Source organism: Rhincodon typus, chromosome 1, assembly GCF_021869965.1.
Source record: "Rhincodon typus isolate 14 chromosome 1, sRhiTyp1.1, whole genome shotgun sequence".
NCBI lineage: Eukaryota > Metazoa > Chordata > Chondrichthyes > Orectolobiformes > Rhincodontidae > Rhincodon > Rhincodon typus.
Genome location: NC_063332.1, coordinates 143,558,785 through 143,584,991, shown reverse-complemented (window position 1 = coordinate 143,584,991; position 26,207 = coordinate 143,558,785). Strand labels below are relative to the sequence as shown.

Here is a 26,207-nt window from a genome sequence, read left to right as displayed (position 1 = left end):
CTGTTCTTTGTTGCTAGAAGGTTCACTACTTCAATTACTGGGACCTGTCCACCTGACCCTTGCACATTTTAAAAAGCAATCTAAACTTTTATTTGCAAACACTAGAGACACCATCTCCTTCCTGCAGCCTTAACAGTGACCCCTCTGTTAACAATACTGCTGAACTGTCAGCCTTCTGATTGAGCAGGCAGTTTTGAGAGACCGGATACCAGCCTCATGTGGACACTCGATCTGGTGGTAGCTTCTTAATTGACTCCTGGCAAAATCCTATCTGGGATTCTATCGTCCACCTGTAGGTTCAGGATCTGCTTTCAACCATGACAGTGGGACCTCAGACTTTCTTACAATATTCTGGCCATTAAATCTGTTTCTTCCTCTACAGATGCTGCCTGACTTGCTGAGTATTTCCAGTATTTTCATGGGATGTGGAGGTTGCTGGTTGGACTAGCATTCATTGCCCATCCCTAGTTGCACTTGAAAAGGTGGCGGTGATCTACTTTCTTGAACCACTACAGTCCATTTGGTGTAAGTACACCCACAATGCTATTAATTCCAGGATTTTGAGCCAGTAACACTGAAGGAAGGGTGATATACTTTCAAGTCTGAATGGTGAGTGTCCTGGAGGGGAACTACTATATAGGGCTTTCAAGTTGTAAACCAGCATTCTGTCATACTGCTGAATCCTAGTTTATGTAACAATGGTCTTTCAAGATTGAAATTGAACTTGAATTTGGGGAAACTAGGCAGGTTATTGTAAAACTGCATTATAGAACCTCGGTTATCCATTCTTTGTAGAACAATCAATGTGGTGTTGCTGATTTCTGCCGCCTCCCATGAAGCACAAGTAAACATATACAAATCGTTGGCTCTTCAACCTATTCTATCTATGCTAATACTTTAGAGAGTCATAGAGTCATACAGCATGAAACAGACCCTTCAGTCCAACCATGTTCCCAAACTAAACTCGTCCCACCTGCCTGCACTTGGCTCATATCCCTTCAAATCTTTCCTGTTCATGAATAGATAGATAGACCTATTGGATGTGGACAAAAATTCAGCAGTGGTCAGCTTCAGTCGATGTGATGCAGAGGTAAGACGTAAGTACAAGTTATTGCAAAGTTATTTCATTCTAAAAAAAGTTAATAAATTCAAACACTTAGGGTTTGTTTTCTTATTTGCTTTGAATTCAGATATTGGATTCTTATTACCTGCCAATGTCTTCTAAATGTTGTAACTGTACCTGCATCCACCACTTTCTCTGGCAGTTCATTCGACACACAAACCACTCTCTGTGTAAAAATAAAAGTTGCCCCAATGTCCTTTTTTAAATCTTTGTCCTCTCACCTTAAAAATATGCCCCCTTTACTATAATCCAGATTAAATTTTATAGACCTCATCTTGAAATAATAATCCAGTTTTACTGTTTGGAATGTTCCAGCAGGACATCTGACCTCTTTTAGTAATATACCCATGAGTTGATTTACTAGTTCTTTAGAAGCCTTTTATAGCTTTTAGGAAAGATGAAGAAAAATACAATTTTTATCAATTATTTCTTACCCACTTCTTTGAAGTGTTGTATACAACTGACCATACAGAACCTGTTTCTCCATTAGGGTAGAGTTGGAGCAGTTACAGATGAAGGTACTTCAAGAGCGTGAGAAATACCAGCAATCAGCGCAATCGAGTGCTGCAGTTTCAGCGGTGCCTGTCTTTAGTGTGAATGATAAGTTCACTCTGAATCGTGATGATGCGAGCTATAGTCTCACCATAGAAGTGCAGACAGCTATCGACAATGTACTACTACAGGTAAAAGAAACTGTAAATGTTTAGGACAGTCACATGCTATAGATAGAAATCTGCGATATTTTGCATTATTTATTTACGCACTTACCTATTCCATTGTTCCGTGGTGCATTCCCAATGGCAATGGCTCGACCATTGTCAACAGGTCTGGTTTGAGTTTAAGCAAAAGCTTGGGGAATAATTTTTCTTTGGTGCATTCTTTGTGGGAAAGCTTCAACCAATCAACAATTATACAGTTTTGGTATTCTTGCAGTTCTATCCCAATAAGTTCAAGATAGAAAGTTTCAACTTCTTTTTCAGCAGTAAAATTGGTTTTGATGTTTGGGTAATGAGCCTGATAATTTTGTTCTACTTGCTTATTTCTGTGCACAGAGTGATGTCCCAATAGATCTATTGGATGTGGACAAAAATTCAGCAGTGGTCAGCTTCAGTGGATGTGATGCAGAGGTAAGACATAAGTACAAGTTATTGCAAAGTTACTTCATTTTAAAAAATAGTTAATAAATTCAAACACTTATGGCTTGTTTTCTTATTTGCTTTGAATGCAGATATTGGATTCTTATTACCTGCCACATATTTCACTATGAAAACTGGGACTTTGCTTTATCCAAGTGATAACTTTTACACACTGATCATGAATCCAAATTCTGATCCAGCTTTGAATTTAGCTGAATGCATAGCATTATGGTGGCTGGTAATGTTTATCATAATTTGTTGACTGATCAGATTCAGCATTCAAAAAAGATGTTGCTACTGCAGAGGATATTGTTTATCTCTGTTGAGTGACATTTTGGACTGAAGTTTCATTGTCTGTTAGAACAATTGCTGGTATCACATTCCTGATTTTAGAAAATTAGCCCATTTACCTGGAGGTTTGTTCTCTATGAGTTGAGTACATGTTGGAGTCAGGATGTGGGTTCCCAAGGCTGGTTTGAGGTGGCAGATGCTCAGCCTAGCAGCTTGGAAGTCCTGCCTCCGTTATTGGGATATCAGTCTAGTTCTATACATAGTTGTTGGGCCCTTCAGCCCTTAACACTCACCCGCCTCTATCTCTTTTCAATTTCCCATGCCCCTCACCCTGTTTGGTATAGAATTTATCAGTTATGTAGTAACAGTGCCAAGTTTAACAAAATGAACATTTCAATCAGATTTTAAAAACACTCTCTTGGAAAAACAGGAATTGAGAAAACACTTCAAAGAGAGGGAAGTGTGTTAAAAGCTCATCAAACTGTCAGGTAAACAAAGCTAGCTGTCCCCTTTGCAGCCATGCAAACGTTTTGCTCAGTTTTGGAGTCTTGGTGTTCAACCAGGCATTCATCATGAGACCACCTGGCAGAATAGGTGTCAGTCCAGCTGTTAACCTGCTTTGTTGACAGAGTTGTGAGATGTAATCTGATTATGAATGCTCGTTGGAGCTCCTGGATTCACTAATGGATTCAATAGAAACAAAAGGTAAAAACGGATGCATCTAAGTCCAATGGGTAAATGGAGCAATCCATACTGTTGGTTATTGGGAAGCTTACGATAAAATTAAGGTTAACAATAATGAAAAAAAACCTAAGGAATATACAAAGGTTATTAAGTAGGTAAAAGGGAGATTGAAAGGATAGAAAAAAGACTAGTATATAATAGAAGAGGAAATAGTAAGAGCTTTTAAAGGCATGTAATAGAACAGCTAGAGTGGGCAGAACTGCTCTGAGTTTAAGGAGGAAGTCTCATTATGGAATACAAAGTTATGATGACAACATTGGCACCCAATATATATGAGGAAACAGAAAATTACTTTAAATAATCCTGGCAACATTTCTGGTTTTCTGGATCACAATCCAGACGAGGCCGCTATCTGTTCCCTACTTTGGCCAAGTGACAAATGAATATACTTAATTTATTCAGTGCAGCTGTCTCATGATCTTTTGTTGGATACAAGATGAAGAAATGTCAAGTCTTGGTCCCTCAGTCCTGCTGCCACTTATGCCGCTGTCTTAATTGCTGGTTTAAAAAAAAAATCAATCCAGTGTATTTAGTTTCTAGATTAACTTTTAACACTATTGCCACTGTTCTTGAATGAAGGGACCTAAACTTTCAGACCTGTTAACTAAATATTTTGCAATGGTTTTCACAAATAAAGTAGGAAGTGTGAATGTAAGTTTACCACAGGAGGAAATGGAACAATAAATATTTCTAACTAGACCAACCAAATCAAAATTATAAGACACAAGATGAAGAAGTTCCTGGATCCTTACGGCATACATTTGGGCAGGAAAACAATGAAGAGTCTAGTCACAATTTCACTACCTTCCTTACATACATAAATTACGCAGTTAGATTGGCAAATAGTGAGACTTCTTCAAGAGGAAAGTAAAGAGTATAATGTTTAACTTAAGGCAATTAGTCTTCCAGTAGTTGGAGGAAAAACTCCTCAAATCCATAATCTTAAAAAATTGCTGAGTAAACTGAAGAAAGGGGGTTTGGCAAACAGGCTTCAGAATAACATAGGAAAAAGGGATGTATAACACAAAATGCAATTTAGCATGCATCAGTATGGTATTGTTTATTTCTGGTGGAGAACAAGTAACTTGATGGAAAGACACAGAACTATGTCCAGCACAGAGGGTTTCAAGTAGCTAATTCCTTATAAGTGCAAATATCAAATAAAATCATAGAATGCCACAGCAACAATGTAGTTCTAAATGTATACAAAACACAGTTACTCACCTGCTTCTCTGCCATATATTTGTTGAATGAGTTATGGAAGCCCCACTTCCATTGAACCTCTAGCAAAGTTGCAGCAGGAGCAGTTCTGCGGAATTTCTAGAGCTGTGTGATTTTTAGACACCCCATAATAGAAAGGATATTAAAAACTACAGTGATCTCTAAACTTCAGGATTATTCTAGACATGGGAACCTATAGTTATGAAGATAAAACTTCAGATTTGGGTAGTATTTCTTATAAGCTTCTTTAAAAGGTCTCTGGACAAAGACTATTCTAGATGATGCATAAGTAACAAGGGCCATTGGTTACCTGTGAGTGAGAATAAAGTTTAGTAGACATTTCTTTTCATGGGTGGTTGTTGAGATTTGAGTTGCTGCAACAGAAGGTCTTGAGGCAGAAAGCATGGTGTCTTTTCAGGTGAAAAATGACAAATATTTGAAGCATAAGTAGCTTACTGGTCTATGATTAAAGATTGGGTAAGTAAGAATAGTTTAGATGCATCCAGAAAAAATGGATCAAATAGCTTCCATTTATGTATGTATGTGTATGTATAGTATATATAACTTATTATTCTGTTTTTTCCCAATAGAATGGCAACTTTCTTCTGGCAACTTATCGATGCCAAGCAAATACCACCAGGTTGGAACTAAAGGTACTATAAATGGATAAATCTAGTTCTTGCTGACAGAACTGCTGTATGTTTCCTGCATTTTGTTTCTGTTCCTACTTCCAGCATCTATAATGCTATGCTCAGGAAACACATCACTTTTTCCTGCCACTTGAATTTATTTTGTTAATCCTTTTGACTCGCACCTTTCTATAAGACTGACAGACATGACCCTTGTATATCATTCAGCATTTTCCATCTTATTGGAGTATTTCTAAATAATTTCCAAATTATTGATTCATTGCTGGCTTCTGTTAAAGTGCGTGCAATAATTCCTTTTACCTGTTGAGTTCATTGAGGTCATTCAGAGCTCTGTAATCTGACTCCAGCAGGCCCCTTTTCCTGCTCATACCTGTGCTTGCTGACCTACATTGGCTCCTGGTCAAGTCATATAATTTTAAAACTCTCATAATTATCAAATCTCCTCCAGCCCACAACCCTCTGAGATACCTGTGCAGCTCTAATTCTGACCTCTTTAATTGCTCTATCATTGGCGACTGTGCCTTCACTTGCCTAGCCCTCAAGCTCTGGAATATCGTTGGCATATCTCCTCACCTCTTTGCAATGCCTTTCGACTTTAAGAGACTCCTTGAAATCTACCTCTCACCAGGCTTGTGGTTAATGATGTAATATACCCTTTGTAGACGTGCCGGCCGAGCCGGTGGGTTTGGTTGCAAACATTTTGTCACCCTGCTAAATAACATCGTCAGTGCACCTCCAGTGAAGCGTTGGTATTCTGTCCTGCTTGTTATTTATATGCCTCAGTTTGTTGGGGTGTTTGGTACCAGTTCTGGTTCTCTTTCTCAGTGGTTTGTACACAGGGTCTAATTCAATGTGTTTTTTGCTAGAGTTCCGGTGAGAATACTAGGCCTCCAGGAATTCCCTGGTGTGTCTCTGTTTGGCTTGTGCGATTATGGACATGTTGTGCCAGTCAAATTCATATCTCTCGTTGTTCGTGTGTAGTGAGACAAGTGAGAATTGGTTGTGTCTGTTGGTGCCCCCCAACGACAAAAAAAATTCTCATCTTTGGCCTTTAAAATTTGGGGTTCTCCAATTTTGAAATTGAATTTCCTACTTATCAACACCACAGAAGAGGAAACATCCAGCATCCACTCTCTCAAATCCCTTGGGATATTTTAAATGTTTCAGTAAAATTACCTCTTATTCCTCTAAACTGCAACCACTGTAAGCCCTCTTGTGTAAACCCTTTCTGACTGAAGGACTGTTTCTAATGTAGCTATAACCTTTCTTAATTAAGGAGACCAAAACTGTACACTGTTCTCCAGGCGCAATTTCAGAAAGGCCCTGTACAGCTGTAACAACAGTTCCCCACTTTTATTCTCATTTTCCCCTTGCAATAAATGGCAACATTCCACTTGCATTTCTGATGATTTGATGTATCTGATTACTGTTGTTCTGTGATTCATGCTCCAGGACACTCAGATCTCTCTATGCTGTAGAGTTCTGTAGTGTTTCTCAATTCAAATAATACCCTTACTTTTTTCTTTCTGCCAAAGTGGATAAGTGAACAGTTTCCCATATTATCCTCCTTCTGTCAACTTATTTTCCACTCACCTAGCTGATTTAAATCCCTCTCCAGACTCTGTGCCCTCTTCACAATTTACTTTCCTACTTTGTGTCATTAGCATATTGGGAGTTTTGTTGAGGAGGCGATGGCCTAGTTATCACTGGACTGTTAATCCAGAGACCCAGATAACATTCTGGGAACCCAGGTTCAAATCCCGCCATGGTAGATGGTGGAATTTGAATCCAACATGTATCTGGAATTAAGAGTCTAATGATGACTGTGAATCTTCTGGTTCACTAATGTCCTTGAGGGAAGGAAACTGGCCTACATGTGATTCCAGACCCACAGCAATGTGCTTGACTCTCAACTGTCCACTGGGCAGTGAGGGATAGATAGCTAGCTAGCGACGCCCTCGTCCTGTGAATTCATTAAAAAAAAGTTTTAGGCCTCCAATACTTGTAATGGGTTATTCACAGAATTTGAGTGTCACTGGCAAGGCCAGCACAGATATCCTATCTCTAATTGCCTTTTGTGAAGGTGGTGGTGAGCTCTGTTGAAGAAAATTTGAAACTTAAAAGGTAGATACAAAATTGTAAATAATCTAGATTACAATAAGTCTTTAAACTCCTACATGTTTTGGCAACATGTCCCAGATCACTTGATCCCACACAATGACTTAAAAGCAAGCATAATGTGTGATTCTGAGCTAACTTCTTGAGGTTGATTCCCAATGCAATTAAAGCCCCAAACATGCACTTAAGGCCTAAGCATGCTTTTTGATATCAAAAATATAGACTTGTGTAATTGAGTCAAATTATACACTGTATTCTACGGTTAAATAATTAAGCCAGGAGAGAGAAATCTGTTAATTGGTCAAACAACAATGATCGATAAATCATGTTTAAAAATAATTGCATGTGATATAGCACAAATTTATATCCCTAAGGGGCATGAGCTCTAATATCAAAAAAAGTAAAGGACAGTTGAAGAAGTAGGATGAAACATCAACTTTAAAAGGAAGTGCAAATCATAGCATGGGTCCTGATAAATGGAAAAGATGCAAGAAACAGCGATCAAGACAAAAAAAAATTATAATCATGTGGTAAAAACTACAAAAGTGAAATATGAAAAGAGACTTGCAAGGATGTTTGAATCACACAAACAACTTGACAACTTGAAAAAAGTGCATAGGAACAATGTGGGTCCATTGAAATCAAGGAAATGATGAAAATTTTGACTTTTTTCCATCAGTAATTACAGTTGAGGCAGTACTTTTCAGACAAGCTAAGGTAACTAATATGAAATTGAGAACAGGAATTCACCAATAAACATAAACCAAACAACAATAATGAGGAAAATAATGGCACGAATAATGACCAATCCCCTTGATTGAATTTCTATTCCCAAATTTTAAAATTTTAGGGGAGAACCACATTGCTGTGGACAGAAATATAATACTTTAAATTCTCTAAATTTGGGACCACTCCTTTAATGTTGGAAAATTACATACACCATTCTGCAATTTAACAAGAATAAGAGGAGGAAACAAGCAAAATTTTGCTCAGTTAGTCTAATTTGTATAATTGGGAAATTTTATTAGATTCTAGTCACAATAGAGGTTGACTGACCATCTTGAAAAATTTTCACCTGATCAGAAATAGTTTTGTGATTATACTTTATTGCGTTTTTGATGCAGTGACTCAAGTAGTGGGTAAGAGAATGACTTTAGATGTTATTTATGTGGCTGTCCAAAAGACATTTAATAAAGTCCCTTCTAAGAGCCTGTTTGCTACAGATGAAGCTCATGGGAGAGGCAATCGCCTCGTGGTATTATCGCTGCACTAATAATCCAGAGACCCAGAACGTTCTGGGGACCCAGGTTTGAATCCTGCCAGGGCAGATAGTGGAATTTGAATTCAATAAAATATCTGGAATTAAGAATCTAATGATGACCATGAACCCATTGGTCGATTGTCGGAAAAACCCATCCAGTTCATTAATATCCTTTAGGGAAGGAAGCTGCCATCCTTACCGGGTCTGGCCTACATGTGGTTGACTCTGAACTGCCCTCTGGGCAACTAGGGATGGGTAATAAATGCTGCCTGGCCAGCGATGCCCTCATCCTGTGAATGAATGAATAAAGGAAAAAAAGGAAAAAAAAATTGAAAGCAAAGTATTGTCCCATAAAATTACAGATACTTATAGATTAAGTGAGTTATGGCAATTGAGTTTCATTGAAGACAATTATAAGGTCATCCACTAAAAAGGATGGACAAATATTTTTCTAGAAATAATGGAGATCACAAGGGACTTGGGGATTTGTTAATAGTTCATTAAAATGTCATGAATAAATACAGAAAGTTCTCAAAAGGTTATTTGAATACTGGTCTTTATGTGGAGAAATCAAGAGTACAAGGGAGTAGAAGTGGATCAAAAACAAAGTTGCTGGAAAAGCTCAGCAGGTATGGCAGCATCAGTGAAAGAAAAAAACAAAGTTAACATTTCGGGTTCTTAGAAGTTTGGAACTCTGTTCCACAGGTCTAAATTTATGCTGGATCAGTTAGTTAACAGATCTCAGATTTAAAATCAACAAAGTTATTAAGGAGTATGGATAAAAACATCTATGAAGCTAGGTCACAAGTCAGTTGAGATCTAATTTAATCTAGTCAGTGGGTCTTCCAATGTTTCTGTCTACAGTCCTTTTCTAACTAGTCACAACTAGCTTGTGGTGGTGAGACTGTCTAGGTTGGATCTGTATCTTTCCTTTTGATGCTGTACATCCACTGTTCGTTTGCAGATATTCAGATTTTAATTTTTAATTTATGCCATTTTTGTTTAAATATTTAGTTTCAGATGAGATATTAACTATTTTGATCTCATGTGGACATAAATGATCCTATGACACTACTCAAAGAAGAGCAGATGTCATTTCACTGTTCTTGCAAATTATTTGTCTCAACTGCATCATTATGACATTATTTGGTCATTATGAAATTGCTGTTTCTGCAAATTGGCTTCTGCTTAAACAACATCTCAAAAGTACATCATTGGTTATAAAGCGCTTTAAGATGTCCTGAAATGGTGAAAGGTACTTTATAACCGCTAGTCTCCTTGCACGAACCTCAATCTCCTTTAATGAGTCTTAAAATGGAAATGAGAAGCTCTAAATGGATGGTGATCTTTCTTGGAATATTTAAGGTTCAGGTAACCAGTTTCAGATTTTGATTAAGTGAAAGGAAATGAGAAAATATATTTTTATACCAGAATATTTATTTTTCTAAAAGTACCACTGTATTAATTTAAGATGAGACACTTGGAAACACATTTCTACTGAAAGTTACGCAATTATATTTTGTTTCTTCTCCACATTCTTAAAAATTATTTGAGACTTTAGCATCAATTTGTAGTTGCAGTGAGGTTCACCATGCAGTAGTAGTTTTAACTTTGATTTTAAAGGCTATAGATGATTGTGTACCTTTCCGGAGGGTTAATTTTATGTTCTTTCTATAGATTCGTTCCATAGAAGGACAACATGGAACACTACAAGCCTATATTACCCCACGTCTCCAACCTAAGACCTGCCAGGTCCATCAGTATCGGATTAAACCACTGTCACTTCATCAGAGAACACATGCTATTGATCACAACAGGTGGGTTAATGAAAGCAAAATGCCGTGGATGCTGGTAATCTGAAATAAAATCAATAAATGCTAGAGAAAGTCAACAGGTCTGGCAGCATCTGTGGAGAGAAAAGGAGTTAACGTTTCATCCAAAACGATTCTTCTTCAGAACCCAAGTGGTCAGTAGAAATGACTTAGGTGTGAGCAACATTTCAGCTTTTATGGTAGATAAGTCACCTCTGAGTCAGCATCATATTAGCATGGATTCTCATTGTAGGTTTTTGAAATAATAGTTGAGATTGTGCTTCCAGTGTACTTTGAAATACAGTATTTTAATGTAGCAGACAGGCAGTATACCTCAACAAGGATGTATTGGCCTTTGTAGGTTGCATAGACTTGGGCTGCACTCCCTTAAGTCTCGAAGATTGAAGGTGATCTATCTGGTATGTTAAGATTATTAAAGGAATCATAAGTTAAACTGTTTCTTCTAGTGAAGAGGTGCAGAAAAAGGAGGTATTAAACTATTCAGAGATGATGTCAAGAAGCACTTCTTCACACACGTTAGTGTAAATCTGTAACTTCTTATCTGCATTCCACCTCCAAAAGCTCTCCAGGCTAGATGAATTGAAAATTTCAAAAGATAAAATTTAATAGATTTTTGTTCAGCAAGGATATCTAGAAGCAAGGTGGATAGATGGAGTTAGGATATAGATGAGCCATGATATTATAATGATTTATTCTGTCATTGGATATGATGTCACTGGCCAGGCCAGCATTTGATGCCAATTTCTAATTCCCCTTTAACTTAATGGTTTGGAAGGCGATTTCAAAAGGAGTTAAAAGTCAAGCCACTTGCCTGTAAACCTAGAGTCAGATGTAAACCAGATTGAGTAAGGATGGTAGATTTCCTTCCTGAAAGTACATTATTAAACCAGATGGAATTTTAGAACATCATGATAGTTTCATAGCAACATTACTGAGATTAGCTTTCTATTCCAGATTTATTAATTGAATTTAAATTCCACCCCCTGCTGTGATTTGAACTAGTGTCCCCAGAGCATTTAGAGACATAGTCACTGAGACCTACATCACAGAAAAGGCCATTTGGCCCATCGTGTCCATGCTGGTTAAAAAGATAATCACTTAATGGTTCTAATCCCATTTTCCAAAATTTGGCCCATAACCTCATATGCCTTGGCACTGCAAATGTGCACCTAAATTCTTTCTAAATGTTATTAGTGTTTCTGCCTCTACCACTCTTACAGGCAATGAGTTCCAGATTCCCACTACCCTCTCAGTGAAAAAGTTTTTCCTCACATCTTCTCTAAACCTCTGCCCCTTACCTTCAATCTATGTCCCCTATCATTGATCCTTCTATCAAGGGGAAAAGATTCTTCCCATCTACCTTATCTATGCCCCTCATAATTTTATACATCTCAATCATGTTCCCCCTCAATCCTTCTGCCCTAAAGAATACAATCCGAGTCTGTTCAATCTCTCTTCATAACTGAAACTCCAGCCCAAGTAACATCCTGGGAATTCTCCTCTGCGCTTTGTCCAGTGCAATCACATTCCTCGTATAATAAGAATTCCAGAACTGCACGTAATACTGTGGGTTAACCAATGTTTTGTACAGTTCCAGCATAACCTCCCTTCTCTTAAACTGTATGTCTCAGCTCATAAAGGCAAGTTTTTTAAAAAACGGCAAGTATCCCATATGCCACCTGAAGCACTGTTTTAAGGGACTGATATATAAGCACAACAAGTTACCCCTGAACCACTGTGCTTCCCAGGGTCCTACCGTTCATACCCTTGCCTTGGTTGTCCTGCCCAAGTGTATCACTTCATATTTATCTGGAATGTATTCCATTTGCCACTGGTCAGCCCATTGGACCTGCGTACATATATCCTCTTGTAGACTAAGGCCATCCTCCTCGCTATTTATCACCCCACCAATTATTGTATTATCTGCAAACTTACTGATCGACCATCAAATATTCAAGTCTAAATCATTTATATAAATCATAAACAGCAAGGACCCCAATACTTCCTGTTGGAAAAACACCCCTCAACCATCAATGTCTGCTTTCTGCCACCCATGCTATCAGTCTCCCATGCCAGACTTTATCAAAATCTTTGCTGAAGTCCAAGTAAAATACATCAAAAGCATCATCCTCATCTACACACCTGGTCACCTCTTTGAAAAATTTAATCAAGTTGGTCAAACATGAGCAAAGTTGACATGGGGTTATGATCTAAAATTGGTAAACTCATGAATTGTTGAACTAGTGCCCAGTTGAAGGCAGTTGAAGTGCTGAATTAAAGGTGAACTACTGGTCCTTGAGCTTTTTATTGAGCTTTATTAAAACACTTAAATGCCAAGAACAAGATAGGAGCAAGGCAGAGAACTGAAATGACAAATGTGACAAAACTCAGGTTGTTGTTTGTTGACTAAATGTAGGTGTTCCACAAAGTAGTCTCACGGTCTGAGTTTGGTATCCCTAATGTAGAGGAGACTACAGAATGAGCAGAGAGTAGTCTGCTGAATTGTAGGAAGTACAAATCAATCACTGTTCACTTGAAAGGATTATTTGGTATCTTGGGTAATGAGAAGTTACAACAACTATCATATTGCTTATTTGGAAAGGTGCAATATGAAAAGGAGGTGATGTTTGGAGGTGACTCAAGTGGATCACAGTATTGCAGAGGGAATGGCATGTTAAAATGGGAGTGTAGGGGAAGCTGTATTTCATAGTAGTATCATGTAGTGAGCAAAAATGGCAGAGTCTGGACCAATGAATACAGAGGCTGATGAAATTGAAGGTGGGGAGAAGGAGAGCCTATAATCATCTGGGAGGGAGAGGATATGGTGAGGGCAGATACATGGGAGATGGATTGAATCCAGTAGAGGACCATATCACCATGGGATTAAGCAAGACACATTGGAGTGTTGGTAGGGAACTTTGCGTGTCTACAACACGTAATGGATAAACTGGGAGAATAATACAACATGCTGCTGTCTGATCTGAGCTGAAGCTTTGGTATGAATGTGGCAGTTTGTCTTGGTAGCCTTGGGTTTGGATGTTGAAAAATTGGGATAGAGAGTGAAGTTTATGCAACGATTGCTGAATATGGTGATTAATTAAGGACTACATCTGCTGTAACAGAAATGGCTGGCAATGTCTAAAAGGATTTAACTAGAGAAAGAGGGAGACAATTAACATTTGAAGTTCATGAGTACTGTGTTAATGTTCACAGTTATTACCTCACATTTTAAAAGAACATTCCTGAATTGAACGTTTGCCCTCTCTCCCGAAAGAAAAGAGAAACTGGTCAGAAACGTGGAGAGGTAATGTTATTGTAACTCTCTCCATCGTAGTTATTTTTGCTTTTTTTTTCTCTCTGTTTTCTGTAACTCAGGCCTGTGAATACACTGATACTCACAGGACAGTTCAGCTTTGCAGAAATTCATTCCTGGGTTGTCTTTTGTCTGCCTGAAGTACCAGATAAAGTTCCAGTGGGTGATAACGTCACATTTCACTTTCAGAACACATTCCTGGATACACAGTTGGAATGCACCTACAAGTAAGGGAAATGACGCACTGGCTGGATATAATTTCTGTTTTTTTTAGTAATCTAAACGTTGAATGTTTTAAGAATTCTAAATGAGCCTCCTTTTATTTGCTAGTGACATGCATCTTAATTTTTCATTATGGTTTATTTAACTCTTAAAATGCAGCTTGGTCAGAAATGCATTATCTATTATATAACCTAACTGTTCAGCATATTATAATATTGAAAAGAACCTGCGCGAAATAAGCTGTTTGTTTAAAGGCTAGAATTAGAATAGAAGCAAGTCGTTCAGAAATCTCATACTCAGGGCTTCATTGTGCACATTAATATGCATTAAAAGCATGCTAGATCAGTGCAAATGTGGCAGTATCACTTCGCTTATCTCACAGAAACAAATCATAACAATGCTATGGCAAGTAACCTTTTGAAATGTTACTAGATATCCTACATGAAATTAAAACTTTGAAATTCCCTCTTCTGCTTTTACCTTTTAAGATGTTCCTTAAAATCAGCCCTTTCAAAGCTTTTGTTCAGCAGTCCTAATGTCACTGTCTTTAGCTCAATGTTAAAATGTATCTGATTATATTCCTGTGCAGAGCCTTCAGACATGAAATTCCAAGAAAAGAACCAAACACTTTCACTATGCTTTCATTGCCCTAGCTCATTGGTTCCCCCACCATTTAAATTCAGGTCCTCAGATGGGCATGTTCCAGAATGGGTTGGAGGCCGGATTGTGTCCACATGCCAGTTGGTAGCAAACAAATTCAGGCTTCTGATCCTGCCATCACAATCATTTAAAATCTGCCCAGTGAATGGGAACAATATCAAAGTATAACAAAGTACTTGATTAATTTGCATTCTTTTTCAGTCATCAACATTATTTTCATACATCTGATCTGTTTAAAAACCTCTATTATCTTAGTCCATGAGTAGCTGTAGAAGAAATGGTCTATATGTTGTATTTATTAGCTTGTTGCAAAACGGTGACTATGTTGACTGAGTTAATCTTGTTTCTTTCCAATGAAATTGTTTTTGAGGATTTCTTAACTATTTGCATATGCTCTTAGAAAAGGTGAAGGAACTTTTAAATCGGACAACATCTCGACCATTTCCATCCTGAAAGACATATTGACAAAAGAAGCTACAAAAAGAAAAATCAATCTCAACATCTCATATGGTGAGAACCAATCCAAAATTTGTATCCTTTTAAGATCCTAGAATTCCACTGTTTTATGAACTATTATTCCTGAGAGGTGAATCTTTTTTTTTAAAGATGTTAATGAGGAATCCATAAACTACACATTAAAATTGATCCATCCTAAATTGGAACATCAGTTGCTTTTGGCCAAGAAAGTCCAGTTAATCGACGCTTTGAAGGTAAGTTGTAAAGATGATGTGATAGGCTGAGAAAGTCAATTCATGAGTGTATTGCTACATAATTTGCTGCTACCATCTTAGGCTTCAGTTCCTTTTCAATAGCTACTCCATGAATTCCTATCAGTAATCTTCAAAGGGCCTGTTTCATAAAAATACTCACAAAAGCTACAGCACTGGAGGAATTCATTCATCTCACCATGCCTCTGCCAGCTCTTTGAAAGAACTATATAATTGTACTCAATTTGAGATTTGATGGAGATGAATATGACTTAGAGACTGAGTGTTGGACTTTAGGGATGACTGGGTGTAGATTGGAGGTGTGGAAGACATTTAGACAGAAGAGAAGGAAACTCGGGATCAGAACATTTAGAGCATCAGCAGGTGGGGAGAGAGACTACTGAGCTGAAATAAACTGAGCTGCATTTCCTGCAAGAGCGTCAAAACAAACAACATCATCAAGGCTGTACTTAGAGCGAAGCAGCCAGTGAAGCAGCGAATTAAACCGGAGAACTGTATTCTGGTTAAATATTGAAAGATTGTTTCCACTGATGGGTGAATGAAGAACAGAGAACAATGGTTCGCCCAAGCACCAAGACATGGAGAAAAGAGATGAAGAACCAAGTATGGACTGGCAGTAGACATAGTAACACTGTAGATTTGGGAGAGCAATTCTGCTTTACTTAAGCTTGAGAATGGGACAACAAAATGCTTTCCCTGCCATCTGCTGAGTCTCCTTATAGTCCTTTTAAGGACAAATACTTTGTTATTGCAGAATTGGAAAAGCTGGTTTAAACATGTTGCAGTTAGTTTTTCATGAATTTTGCAGAAGGGTCCTAAAACATGAGCAATATCTGAAATGTTGGTGCCCAGAACCTAACTCTCACCATATTCCACTCTCCCATCACTCCTTTGCTAACTGACCTGCATTAATTCTCAAGTACAAAATTATCAACCATGTTCAAACTGATATATGACCTTCACACTCCTCATCTCTGTAAAGACCTTCAGAAACTCTGCATTCCTCCAACTCTGATCTCTTGTCCATCTTGAACTCCCTTCACCCCACCATTGATAATCATGCTCATCTAGATATAAGATGTGTTGTGCTTATACCTACCTGATGCTACAGTGTTGCATACCTTTCCTAATGTTTGCTGCAACTCGACCTACATCACCAACTTTAATACCCACCTTAAACTTTCTCTTGGTTGACCTCTTAATATCTTTTCGGTTGGCATGTTTTCCTATATTGCAAATGTAGTATCAATGCATGTTATTAACAGCAATAGTAGAATTTAGAGGCTGTCTGTGATTAAGTGTAATGGTCTGAGAGATCAGGTGATTCATCTCTTTGCAGGAGCTGCAACTCTATGAAGGGAATGTGGATTTCCTAATACCTGAATACCGTTGCATTTTAGAGGAAGCTGATAATCTGCTGGAAGAATATAAGAAACAACCTGCTCACTTGGAAAGATTATATGGAAAGTACTGTAACTAGAAAGAGTGGAAAGTATGAATGTTTGAAAACTTGGAATAATGCTAATAGAGGTCTGTTTCAAGTACATAACACACAGAACATCCTTGGACCTGTTTTGATACCTTCAGTTTTTCATCTTCCTCTTAAAACTTCCTCTTTAAGCTTCTGTATGGCTGGCTATTAATAGTTTTTGAACTCTTCTACAATGGGATTGTATGTTCCAACTCAAACTTTCTCAGAGGTACCAGAGAAGTTTAAAACTCCTGAAGCATAAATCTGTCTGCAAAATTTTCTTTTTTGGTTCCAAAATGTAGCTGCATATCCTTTGGCACCTCTAAATATTTAATCAACAGCACAACAACAATTTATATAACACTTATTTTTCATAGAATTTTACTGTACAGGAGGTGACCATTCGACCTATCATGTCTGTACTGGCTCCCAAAAGAGCAACCCTGACAGATCCATTCTCCAGCCCTATCCCCATAGATCTCTAAATTCACCACTTTCAAACATATATCCAGCTCTTTTTTTTGATAACCTAATATGCAATCTGCCTCCAGTACTCTCTCAGGCAGTGCAATTCAAATCCTAACAACTTTCTGTGTAAAAAGGTTTCTCACTTCTAGCTCTCTCTTGCTGACAATCATGAAATTGTGACCCCTAGTTACTGATAGACCAACTAGTGTAAACTGAATATTCTCCTTTACCCTATGAAATTGTTCATAACTTTGAATACCTCAAAAAGGTCACTTAATCTTCTCTGCTCCAAGGAGAATAATCTCAATTTCTCTAATCTTTCCTTGTATCTAAATTCACTCATTCCTTGAATCGTAATAAATCTCCTTTGCACACTCTCCAGGGCTTTAACATCCATCCTTAAATAAGGTGCCCAGAACTGAAAACAGTACTCCAAATGTGGTCTGACCAATGATTTGTAGAAGTGTAGCATTACCTCCTTGTTTTTGTACACTGTGCCTCTATTTATGAACCTAAGGTTTCTCTAACACTTCTTAATAACTGTTCCACCTTGCCTGGCCACTTTCAGAGAATCTGGCAGCATCTGTGGAGGAGAAAACAGAGTTAACGTTTCGGGTCTGGTGACCCTTCCTCAGAACTGATGGTGGCTGGGAAAACGTCAGTTTATATGCAGAAAATAGGGAGGTGGGTGGGTTAGGGAGTAAACAATAGGATAGATCCCACTGAGAGAGAAAGACAGTTGGACAGACAAAGGAGTTGCTAATGATCAGGCTGGGAGGGTGAATAGTTGTTAATGGGGACTGTTAGTGACTAACAATGGGGGGTGTGTAGTGGCAGGCTATGTGGTAACAAGGCCTGGTGTGTGGGGTGGGGGCTGGGACATGGGAGAGTTTAGGCCCTAAAATTATTGAACTCAATATTGAGTCTGGAGGATTGTAGGGTCCCCAAGTGGAAAATGAGGTGTTGTTCCTCCAGCTTGCGCTGGGCTTCACTGGAACACTGTAGCAAGCCGGAGACAGAGATGTTGGCCAGGGAGCAAGGTGGTGCATTGAAGTGGCAGGCAACAGGTAGTTCAGAGTCTTTTTTGTGAGCAGAACGTAGATGTTCTGCGAAGCAGTCGCCAAGTCTACACTTCGTTTCCCCAATGTAGAGGAGACCACATTGTGAGCAGCGAATGCGGTAGACTAGATTCTTGGAAGTGCAGGTGAAGTATTGCTTCACCTGGAAGGTATGTTTGCACCCTTGGATACTGGGGAGGGAGGAGGTAAATGCGCAGGTGTTGCACCTTCGCCGGTTACAGGGGAAGCTGCCGGAGGGCTGTGGGGAGGTGTTGGGGGTGAAGGAAGTATGGATCAGGGTGTCCCAGAGAGAACGGTCCCTGCGGAAGGCGGACAAGGGAGGGGAGGGGAATATGTGTCTGGTGGTGGCATCTTGCTGGAGGTGGCAGAAATGGCGTCTGATGATCCAACACTTCACCTGCACTTCCAAGAATCTAGTCTACCGCATTCGCTGCTCACAATGTGGTCTCCTCTACATTGGGGAAACGAAGCGTAGACTTGGCGACCTGAAGGATCACCGGACCTGAAACGTTAACTCTGTTTTCTCCTCAACAGATGCTGCCAGACTTGCTGAGCTTTTCCAGTAAATTTGTTTTTGTTCCTGATTTACAGCATCTGCAGTTCTTTTGGTTTTCACTTTCAGAGAATTATGCACATGAACCCCCAAGATCCCTCTGTTCCCGTACTTCCCTCAAAGTTGTACCAATGAGCCTGTATTGTCTCTCCATATTTTTTTTCTAAAAAATTGCATTATCTCACGTTTCTCTGCATTGAAATTCATCTGCCAGGTGTCTGCCCATTTGGCCAATTTGTCAATATCCCTCTGAAGTTGCTCAGCATAAGGCTCAAAATTCACCATTCTCCTTAGCTTGGTATCATCTGCAAATTTAGAGATTTTTGCTCTCAAAATCTATCTCCAAATCATTTGTGTAAGTCAGGAAAAGCAAGGGACCCAACAATAATCCATGGGGAACACCACTTTGAACTCGTCTCCAAGCTGGGAAATGCCCCTCTATACCTACCTTCTGTTTCCTATCTTTTAACCAACTTCTAAACCATGCTGCCAAGGACCCATCAATCCCAAACATTTGTAATTTGCTAACCAATCTGCCGTGCGACACCGTATCAAATGCTTTCTTAAAGTCTAAACATAGAACACCTACATTACTACCTTCATCCATTGCCTGTGCCACCTCATTGAAGAACTCAATCAAATTTGTCCGACATGACCTGCCCTTGGCAAAGGTATATTGACTGTCTAGTGTTAACTTATGTTTCTCTGTGTCTACTTAACCTTATCCCGTATTATGGCATCCATCAGTTTTCCTGCTATTGACGTCAAACAGACAGGTCTGAAGTTTCCTGGGTTATCCTTTGCCCCTTTCTTAAAGAACAGTGTCATGTTTGCAATCCTCCAGTCCCCTGGGACCAATCCTGCATTCAGAGAAGCCTGGAAAATTTCTGTTATCAGTTCCACAATTGCTCCCTTACCCACCTCAGCAATTTAGGATGCATCCTATCCGGACCTGGCAACTTCTCTACCTGTAGTGCTGCCAGCCTTTTTTAACCACTTCTTTATCTATCACTATACTGCTCCATTGCTCAACATCCACATTTTTAACTCTGCCATTGTTCCCATTTTCTAATGGTGCAACATACTCATTTAATACCTCTGCCATAACATTTGCTTCAGTGAGCAACTTAGCCTGCCTGTTCCTTATGGGCCCCACTCTATCCTTCACAAATCTTTTATTATTAATATAGTTTGATAAACATTTTACTGTTTGTTTTAGCACAGCCTGTCATTGTTTCCTCATGCCTCCTGTTAGCCTTTCTTATTCCAGCCTTAACCTCTCTCTGCATTTGAGATACTCTTCCTGATTGGTATTGCTAGGATTATTCTAGAATGTATCATATCCCTCTTTTTTTAAAATTTCTCATCAATACTATATTAATATAGTCAAGCATCCTTTGATTTTTTTTCCGCAGGGATAGTTATCAGGGCAGGTATTTGACATTTGAGTCACAAAAGGAGACATTAGGATAGATGAGCATCAACTTGAACAGAGTGAGGTAGTAAGGAGTATCCGAAAGGAAGATAATGAGTTAGGGAGGCAGAGGAAGAGAGTTCCCAGACCATAGCAATTAGAGGTATTGTCCAAATGATAGAGTGCACAAAATAAGATGCGCAAGCAGTCAGAATTTGAACAGGGCAGAAAACTCAAAGACTTTGTTGGGCTGAAAGAAGCACAGATGATATGAAGGGGTAAACCCACAGTCACTATCATATAGGATGTCATTTGTGACTTTGTTAAGAACTGTTCCTGCATTTAGTTAGGCAGAAACCCAATTGGAACGATTTATACATGCTGCAGCAAAGGTCTTTTGAGGGGTGACTTCATGTTCATGGACTTGACAAATCATTATTAAATGTTTTGAAAATTGAGCTCAAACTCTAGTGTTTGTGCATTTTCTACATATAACCATGTCTACACTTCAAAACTAATCTGTAGGTTGTAAAGTGATTTTGGATATCTTGAGGACATGAAAAGCATAACATAAGTACAAGTTTTTTTTTGCCAACCTGAGGATTTTGAAGCCAATTGCAATGTCTCACAACCCACTGAGATCAATTTAGCAGAGACTGTGTGGCCTTCCTGATATAAAAACATCACTACCATGCCAAGTAACTTATTTATGCTATGATCCATCAGACTTTAGTGGACACTTTAAATTCTCTGTTTTCCATCTGAAAATAAAACAGAAACATATTTGAAATGAAAATCAAAGTATATTGAATTATTGAAGGGCATGTATTTAAAGTAGTTAGTGAACAAACCAAAGAGGAAATGAAGAAAAATGTTTAAGATTTTGAATGCACTGTCTGATGGTGATGATTACAGATTCAACAATAATGTTCAAAAAGAATTTGAATATAAGGCTGTGTTTGCAGCCACTGCAACTGTGAGCTCATATAGTTAGAGTGCACATGATGTCACTGCCAGTGATGCTGCAAGTTGCTGCCTGGACCAGAGAACAATGAAATTGAACTCACTGTTATGCAGAAAGCACCATTTAATTAAAACTTAACTTGTTTCTTAAATGTATATCTTTGCTTACTGGAATGTTGAGATCTTGAATGGGACAGTAAGAGTGAATGTGTCTTAGGGGATGGCAAATATCCAACAGATATTTCGGTGTACAATATTAACTGCACTGCACGTGGGCCTATGGACAGACTGGGTGCTGATTTCTGTTCCAGCTGCATATCAACAATGTCAGTGGCACTGATTTCCTGTTCCAGTGCAGTGATGGGGCATATAATGATTGGGCAAATCTGTGGAAAGAATCAGTTATACTCAAATTGACACACTTCCCTCCTTTTGGAAAATGGTGTGGAGTGTTTGAAGGTTTTTGGGCTACGTGACATCCTGTTGAACTGTGCTGTGAGTCCTCCATCTGTGGCCAACTAATCCTGGAGTTGAACTTAAAATCTGAACCTTTTGGTATTGATGCTAAAGCACTACCAATTGAGCCACAAGACTTCCAAAAGAATGGAAGAATGGGACTAATTGAATTAAACCATAGAATGCTTTCAGTGCACAGAGACCATTTTATTCATCAAGCTCATGCAGACCTCTGCAAAGAAATTGCTCATAAAGAGCTTATATGGACTCAAAGGACTGAATATCCTGTGTCTTTGCTGTGTTGTAAATCTGAGATACATCTTTGTGATTAAACTAATCCTCTTTTCTTTTCTTCCTCAAATAGGCATGATAACTGACCTCTTCATAGATAAATTCAAATTCAAAGGCACCAACGTGAAAACAAAGGTTCCCCTTTTGCTGGAGATTTTAGATAATTATGATCCTAAAAGTCTTATGGCTTTTTTTAATTCAGCCTAGAGAAAGTACTCAAAGCCTGTTTAAAAAGCAATGTAATTTCCTAACCATGAGTGTTTTATAGTGGTGAAATGTTATGATTTGAAGCAGTAGTGGAACAGACATTGTTTTCTTGATGGGAAGAATGAATGATCATGCTATTATAAAGGTGTTTAAAGGACGAGTTTCTCTCAGTTTCCCATCTTGATTTCAGCAGATGATCTGCGGAAATCCTGGATATGTGGTTAAAAACAGTTTTAAATGCTATTGCATTAAATTTCTAAAATAGTCCCCCAGCTTTAAGCACGAGTGGGAGAATTCTTGTGATATGACTCCTTAATATCCAGCAAAATAAATAAGGTGGTGTAATATGTTGTAATTACTGGTGTGAGTCCGCGCATTTTTAAAATAGTAGTTGATAAATAATTTTAAAAGATTTTTTTGGAGTTTTGAAACAACTGGCAAAAACCCCATTCTTTTACAGTTATCCAGAATGGATGAATGCCCATTAAGCCCTTACGCTCACATACATATTCTGCCAATACGCAAACCTGAAGTTAGATTCATGGTTCATGCAGCGTTTGTTTGGATTTTGAGAAATTGCCATTCAAAGTCAAGCATCCATTTTGAAATAGACTGTGAGAATCCAGCAAATCTTTTTTAATATAATTTGCTTACTTACACACTTATAATTTTATGTTAAAGCGATATATGGTTGTCTTTTGATAATAATGGGCAAAGCATAATTTTCTTAATCTTTTTCTGAACAGCATTATTGCTTGTACCTGACATCATAAAATATCTGGTTAGCCTAGAGACCCTTTTTTATGGTAACATGTTGACCCCTAGGATCCTAGAAGAGCAGTTTCCATCTACACTATTTTGAAATGCACTAAATTTTTGATACACTGGGTTAAAATAAAATACACACTCGTTAATGTTACATACATAAAATAATCATGTCAATTTTGTGTAAATTCTTAAAAGAATATACAATTCCCCAAATGCATTTATGCATTCTTATTACAGGAACATCAGTTTTTGAAAATCTTCTAATGTTATTGTTCATTCCCATCCTCAAAATTTCTGTTAAATTTCCAGAGCTGAAATCTTACCTACTAACTTTGTAACTGATGAATGTGTGAGAGGAATAGTCTTTTTATGTGACAAATACAGTCCATCACATCTCTCCAATAGTATTATATTGAAGCAGATGTTTGAAGTATTTTCCAGCTTTTGTTCTTTTGTTTCGCTGTTAGTCATCGATGTAGTGATTGTATTGTAAATAGAATGGATTGTAAATATGGTGGTGCTAAAAAAATCAATAATATTAAATTTGAATATGTTCATCAAATCTCCGTTGCAGCAATTAATCATTTTGGTACACTTTTCTGTTTAAAAACATTATGAAAGTTTGATGTATGTAAAACGTATGGACTTTCATAAAGTAAACCATCTGTCACATCTTTTTTTAAACTGTCGGCAGCCTTTAATACTGTGACCATATCAGATTCCTCCAATGCTTCTCCATCATTATGCAGCTGTCACACGACACCAGGTTATCGTCCAACAGGTTTATGTAAAATCATATGCTTTCAGAGCGCTGCTTCTTCGTCAGGTGACTTCTGACTATGCACCCCAGTCCAAAACCGGCATCTCCACATCATGGTTATACAGCTGAATGGTGCTGCGGCATTGAGTTGAATTCTTATCTGTCCATCTAGCCATAGAATTGTCTTCAATGATTTTTCCTCTTGCTCCTGTACTGTTGCCTCTGGTGACCCCAAGGACTGAGCCAAGAATAGATCATGTTACTCATTTTCAAACTGTCCCTAGGCAACAATCTGAAAACAAAATGTCCATTTTCACATTTTTTTTAATTCATTCATTGGATGACAGTGTCGTTGGCTCGGCCAGCATTTATTGCCCTTCCCAGTTGCCCAGAGGGCAGTCAAGAGTCAACCACGCTGCTGTGGGCCACATCAAATTCCACCATATGCCATGGCAGGAATTGAAATAGGTCCCCAGAACATTACCTGTGTTGCTGGATTTACAGTCCGGCGATAATACTATTTGGCTATTGCCTCCCTTAAAGTCACTTCACCCAAAAGCTTGTGATTTCAAATAACCCTGTTAGACTACAACCTGGTGTTGTGTGACTTCTGACTTTGTCCACCCCAGTCCAACACTGGCACCTCCACATTATGGTATTTCAAGCAACCCTGATTTTTATCACACCACCGTTGGTGACTGTGCTCTAAGCAGCCAAAATCTAAACTCTGGAATTCTTTCCCTAAACCTTTCTACATCCTTTTCCTCCTTTTAAGATGTTCCTTAATGTCACATTTTAGATTGATGTCCTCATATGTAAACTGGTCTTTTTTATTCCTTTTTCAACACCCATGTATTTAGGGGATGGGATGGGTGAATCCATCAAGATGTTCCTTCAAACCTATCTCTTTAATGAAAATATCCTAATATTTCCTATATCTCTGTTAAATTTTATCCATAATACACTTCAAATTACCTCGGAAAGTTCAATATTTTAAAGACACTGTAAAAATAGATTTTGGTGTTATTTGATCAAGAAAACACCATTTGAAGAACACCATGATCAAATTATGGAAGATGGACTGTCGTATGAGTAATTGTCCAAATATTTCTTGAACATAACCATCTCAAACATTCTTGCGTTTCTCTTGTCACTAGATATAGAATTATGTGTTTGTTGAGATTTCAACTTAACATCACTGTCTTATGATATGCTTGTCACCTGGGCAGTGCGCTGGAAATCAAACCCCACTATTCCCAAAGTCTTCACAAATGTGAATATTCCATTAAACTATTGAATTACTCAATTCTACCCAACCATCTTAATTCAGGTTAAAATAATATGCACCCTGTTTTTTTTTAAAAACATTGTATTAACTATTGTAATCAAATTTTTTAATCAACAGTCAGAAAAGTGTGAATTGCTAATTTAATACTCTATAACATAAAATTCCTAACTACCTATGAACAAATGCACAAAGAGATGAGACACAAATATTATGAATGGGGAGGGGAACAAAATCAGAAAAGCACAGTTCTGGCTCTAGTCCAGATCATAGACATCAATGAGTTTTTACATTCAGCTTTATTTGACTCCTCTGATCTTTTAATGATGCAAAGTGTACATGCACCAGTTCTCAATCTTTCAATCACTGAAGAGTGAGTGGACATGTGCACGTGGAGCCCATAGAGAGAGAGAGGAAAAAAAATTAGGCAGACAAAGGGATGGTCAATAGTAAGAAAAACTGATAATGAATAGATAAAAATGGTAGGCTGTGCTGAAGCCAGCCTGTGTCAGGGCAGGATCTGGAGTATGAAGGTAGATAAAGGACAGGAAAGGTGGTGTTCAGGCTGTAAAATTAATGAACTCTATATTGGATCCTGAAGGCTGTAGGATCCACAAGTGGAAAATGAGATGCTGTTCCTCCAACTTGTGCAGAGCCATGCTGAAGAATTGCTGCAAGCCTGATTGAGAAATGTTGGCCAATGAACACGGTGGTGTGTTGAAATGGCAGGCAACAAGTTTGGGGTCATTTTTATGAATAGAAAGTACATGTTCTGTAAAGTAGTCACCCAGTCTGCACTTTCATCTCACCAATGTAGAGGAAACTGCATGGTGAGCAGTGAATACAGCAGGCTAGATTGAGAGAAGTTCATATAATTGTTGCTTCACCTGGAAGGTTTTGTCTGGAGCTTTGGACAGTGATGAGTGAGGAGGTAAAACAATTTCTATGTGTAGTCACAAATGGAAAATGGGTGCAGTCACACATGGAGTGGGCAGAGACTTTGTTACTGTTCCAACATGGGCTGCAGTTCTGAGTGATGGGAGGACCAACAAGTTGGTTTTAGTAGGTGTGGCAGGGAGACTGTATACACATCATGTGGAGAGGGCCATATCGAAATGCAGCTGAGTTCATCAATAGAAAAGGGTTCTATTCCATTAAGTGACCTGATCAGTGGTATCATTTCTTAGAAGATT

The 26,207-nt window shown here is 38.3% G+C and overlaps 1 protein-coding gene across 4 annotated transcripts in view; it reads left to right on the top strand.

Annotated features, from left to right (window-relative positions):
* The window catches only part of bbs7 (Bardet-Biedl syndrome 7), a 48,004-nt gene extending 24,473 nt beyond the window's left edge, over positions 1–23,531 (top strand). For all 4 annotated transcript variants that reach the window (XM_048617555.1, XM_048617625.1, XM_048617499.1 and 1 more), the window contains 9 exons: positions 1,614–1,806; positions 2,176–2,250; positions 5,106–5,168; positions 10,222–10,361; positions 13,752–13,916; positions 14,972–15,081; positions 15,178–15,281; positions 16,639–16,762; positions 22,068–23,531. In XM_048617555.1, the coding sequence (XP_048473512.1) occupies positions 1,614–1,806; positions 2,176–2,250; positions 5,106–5,168; positions 10,222–10,361; positions 13,752–13,916; positions 14,972–15,081; positions 15,178–15,281; positions 16,639–16,762; positions 22,068–22,201 (1,108 nt within the window). In that variant the 3' untranslated portion in view covers positions 22,202–23,531. The remainder of the gene's footprint in view (positions 1–1,613; positions 1,807–2,175; positions 2,251–5,105; positions 5,169–10,221; positions 10,362–13,751; positions 13,917–14,971; positions 15,082–15,177; positions 15,282–16,638; positions 16,763–22,067) is intronic.
* The last annotated feature ends 2,676 nt before the right edge of the window (positions 23,532–26,207 follow it).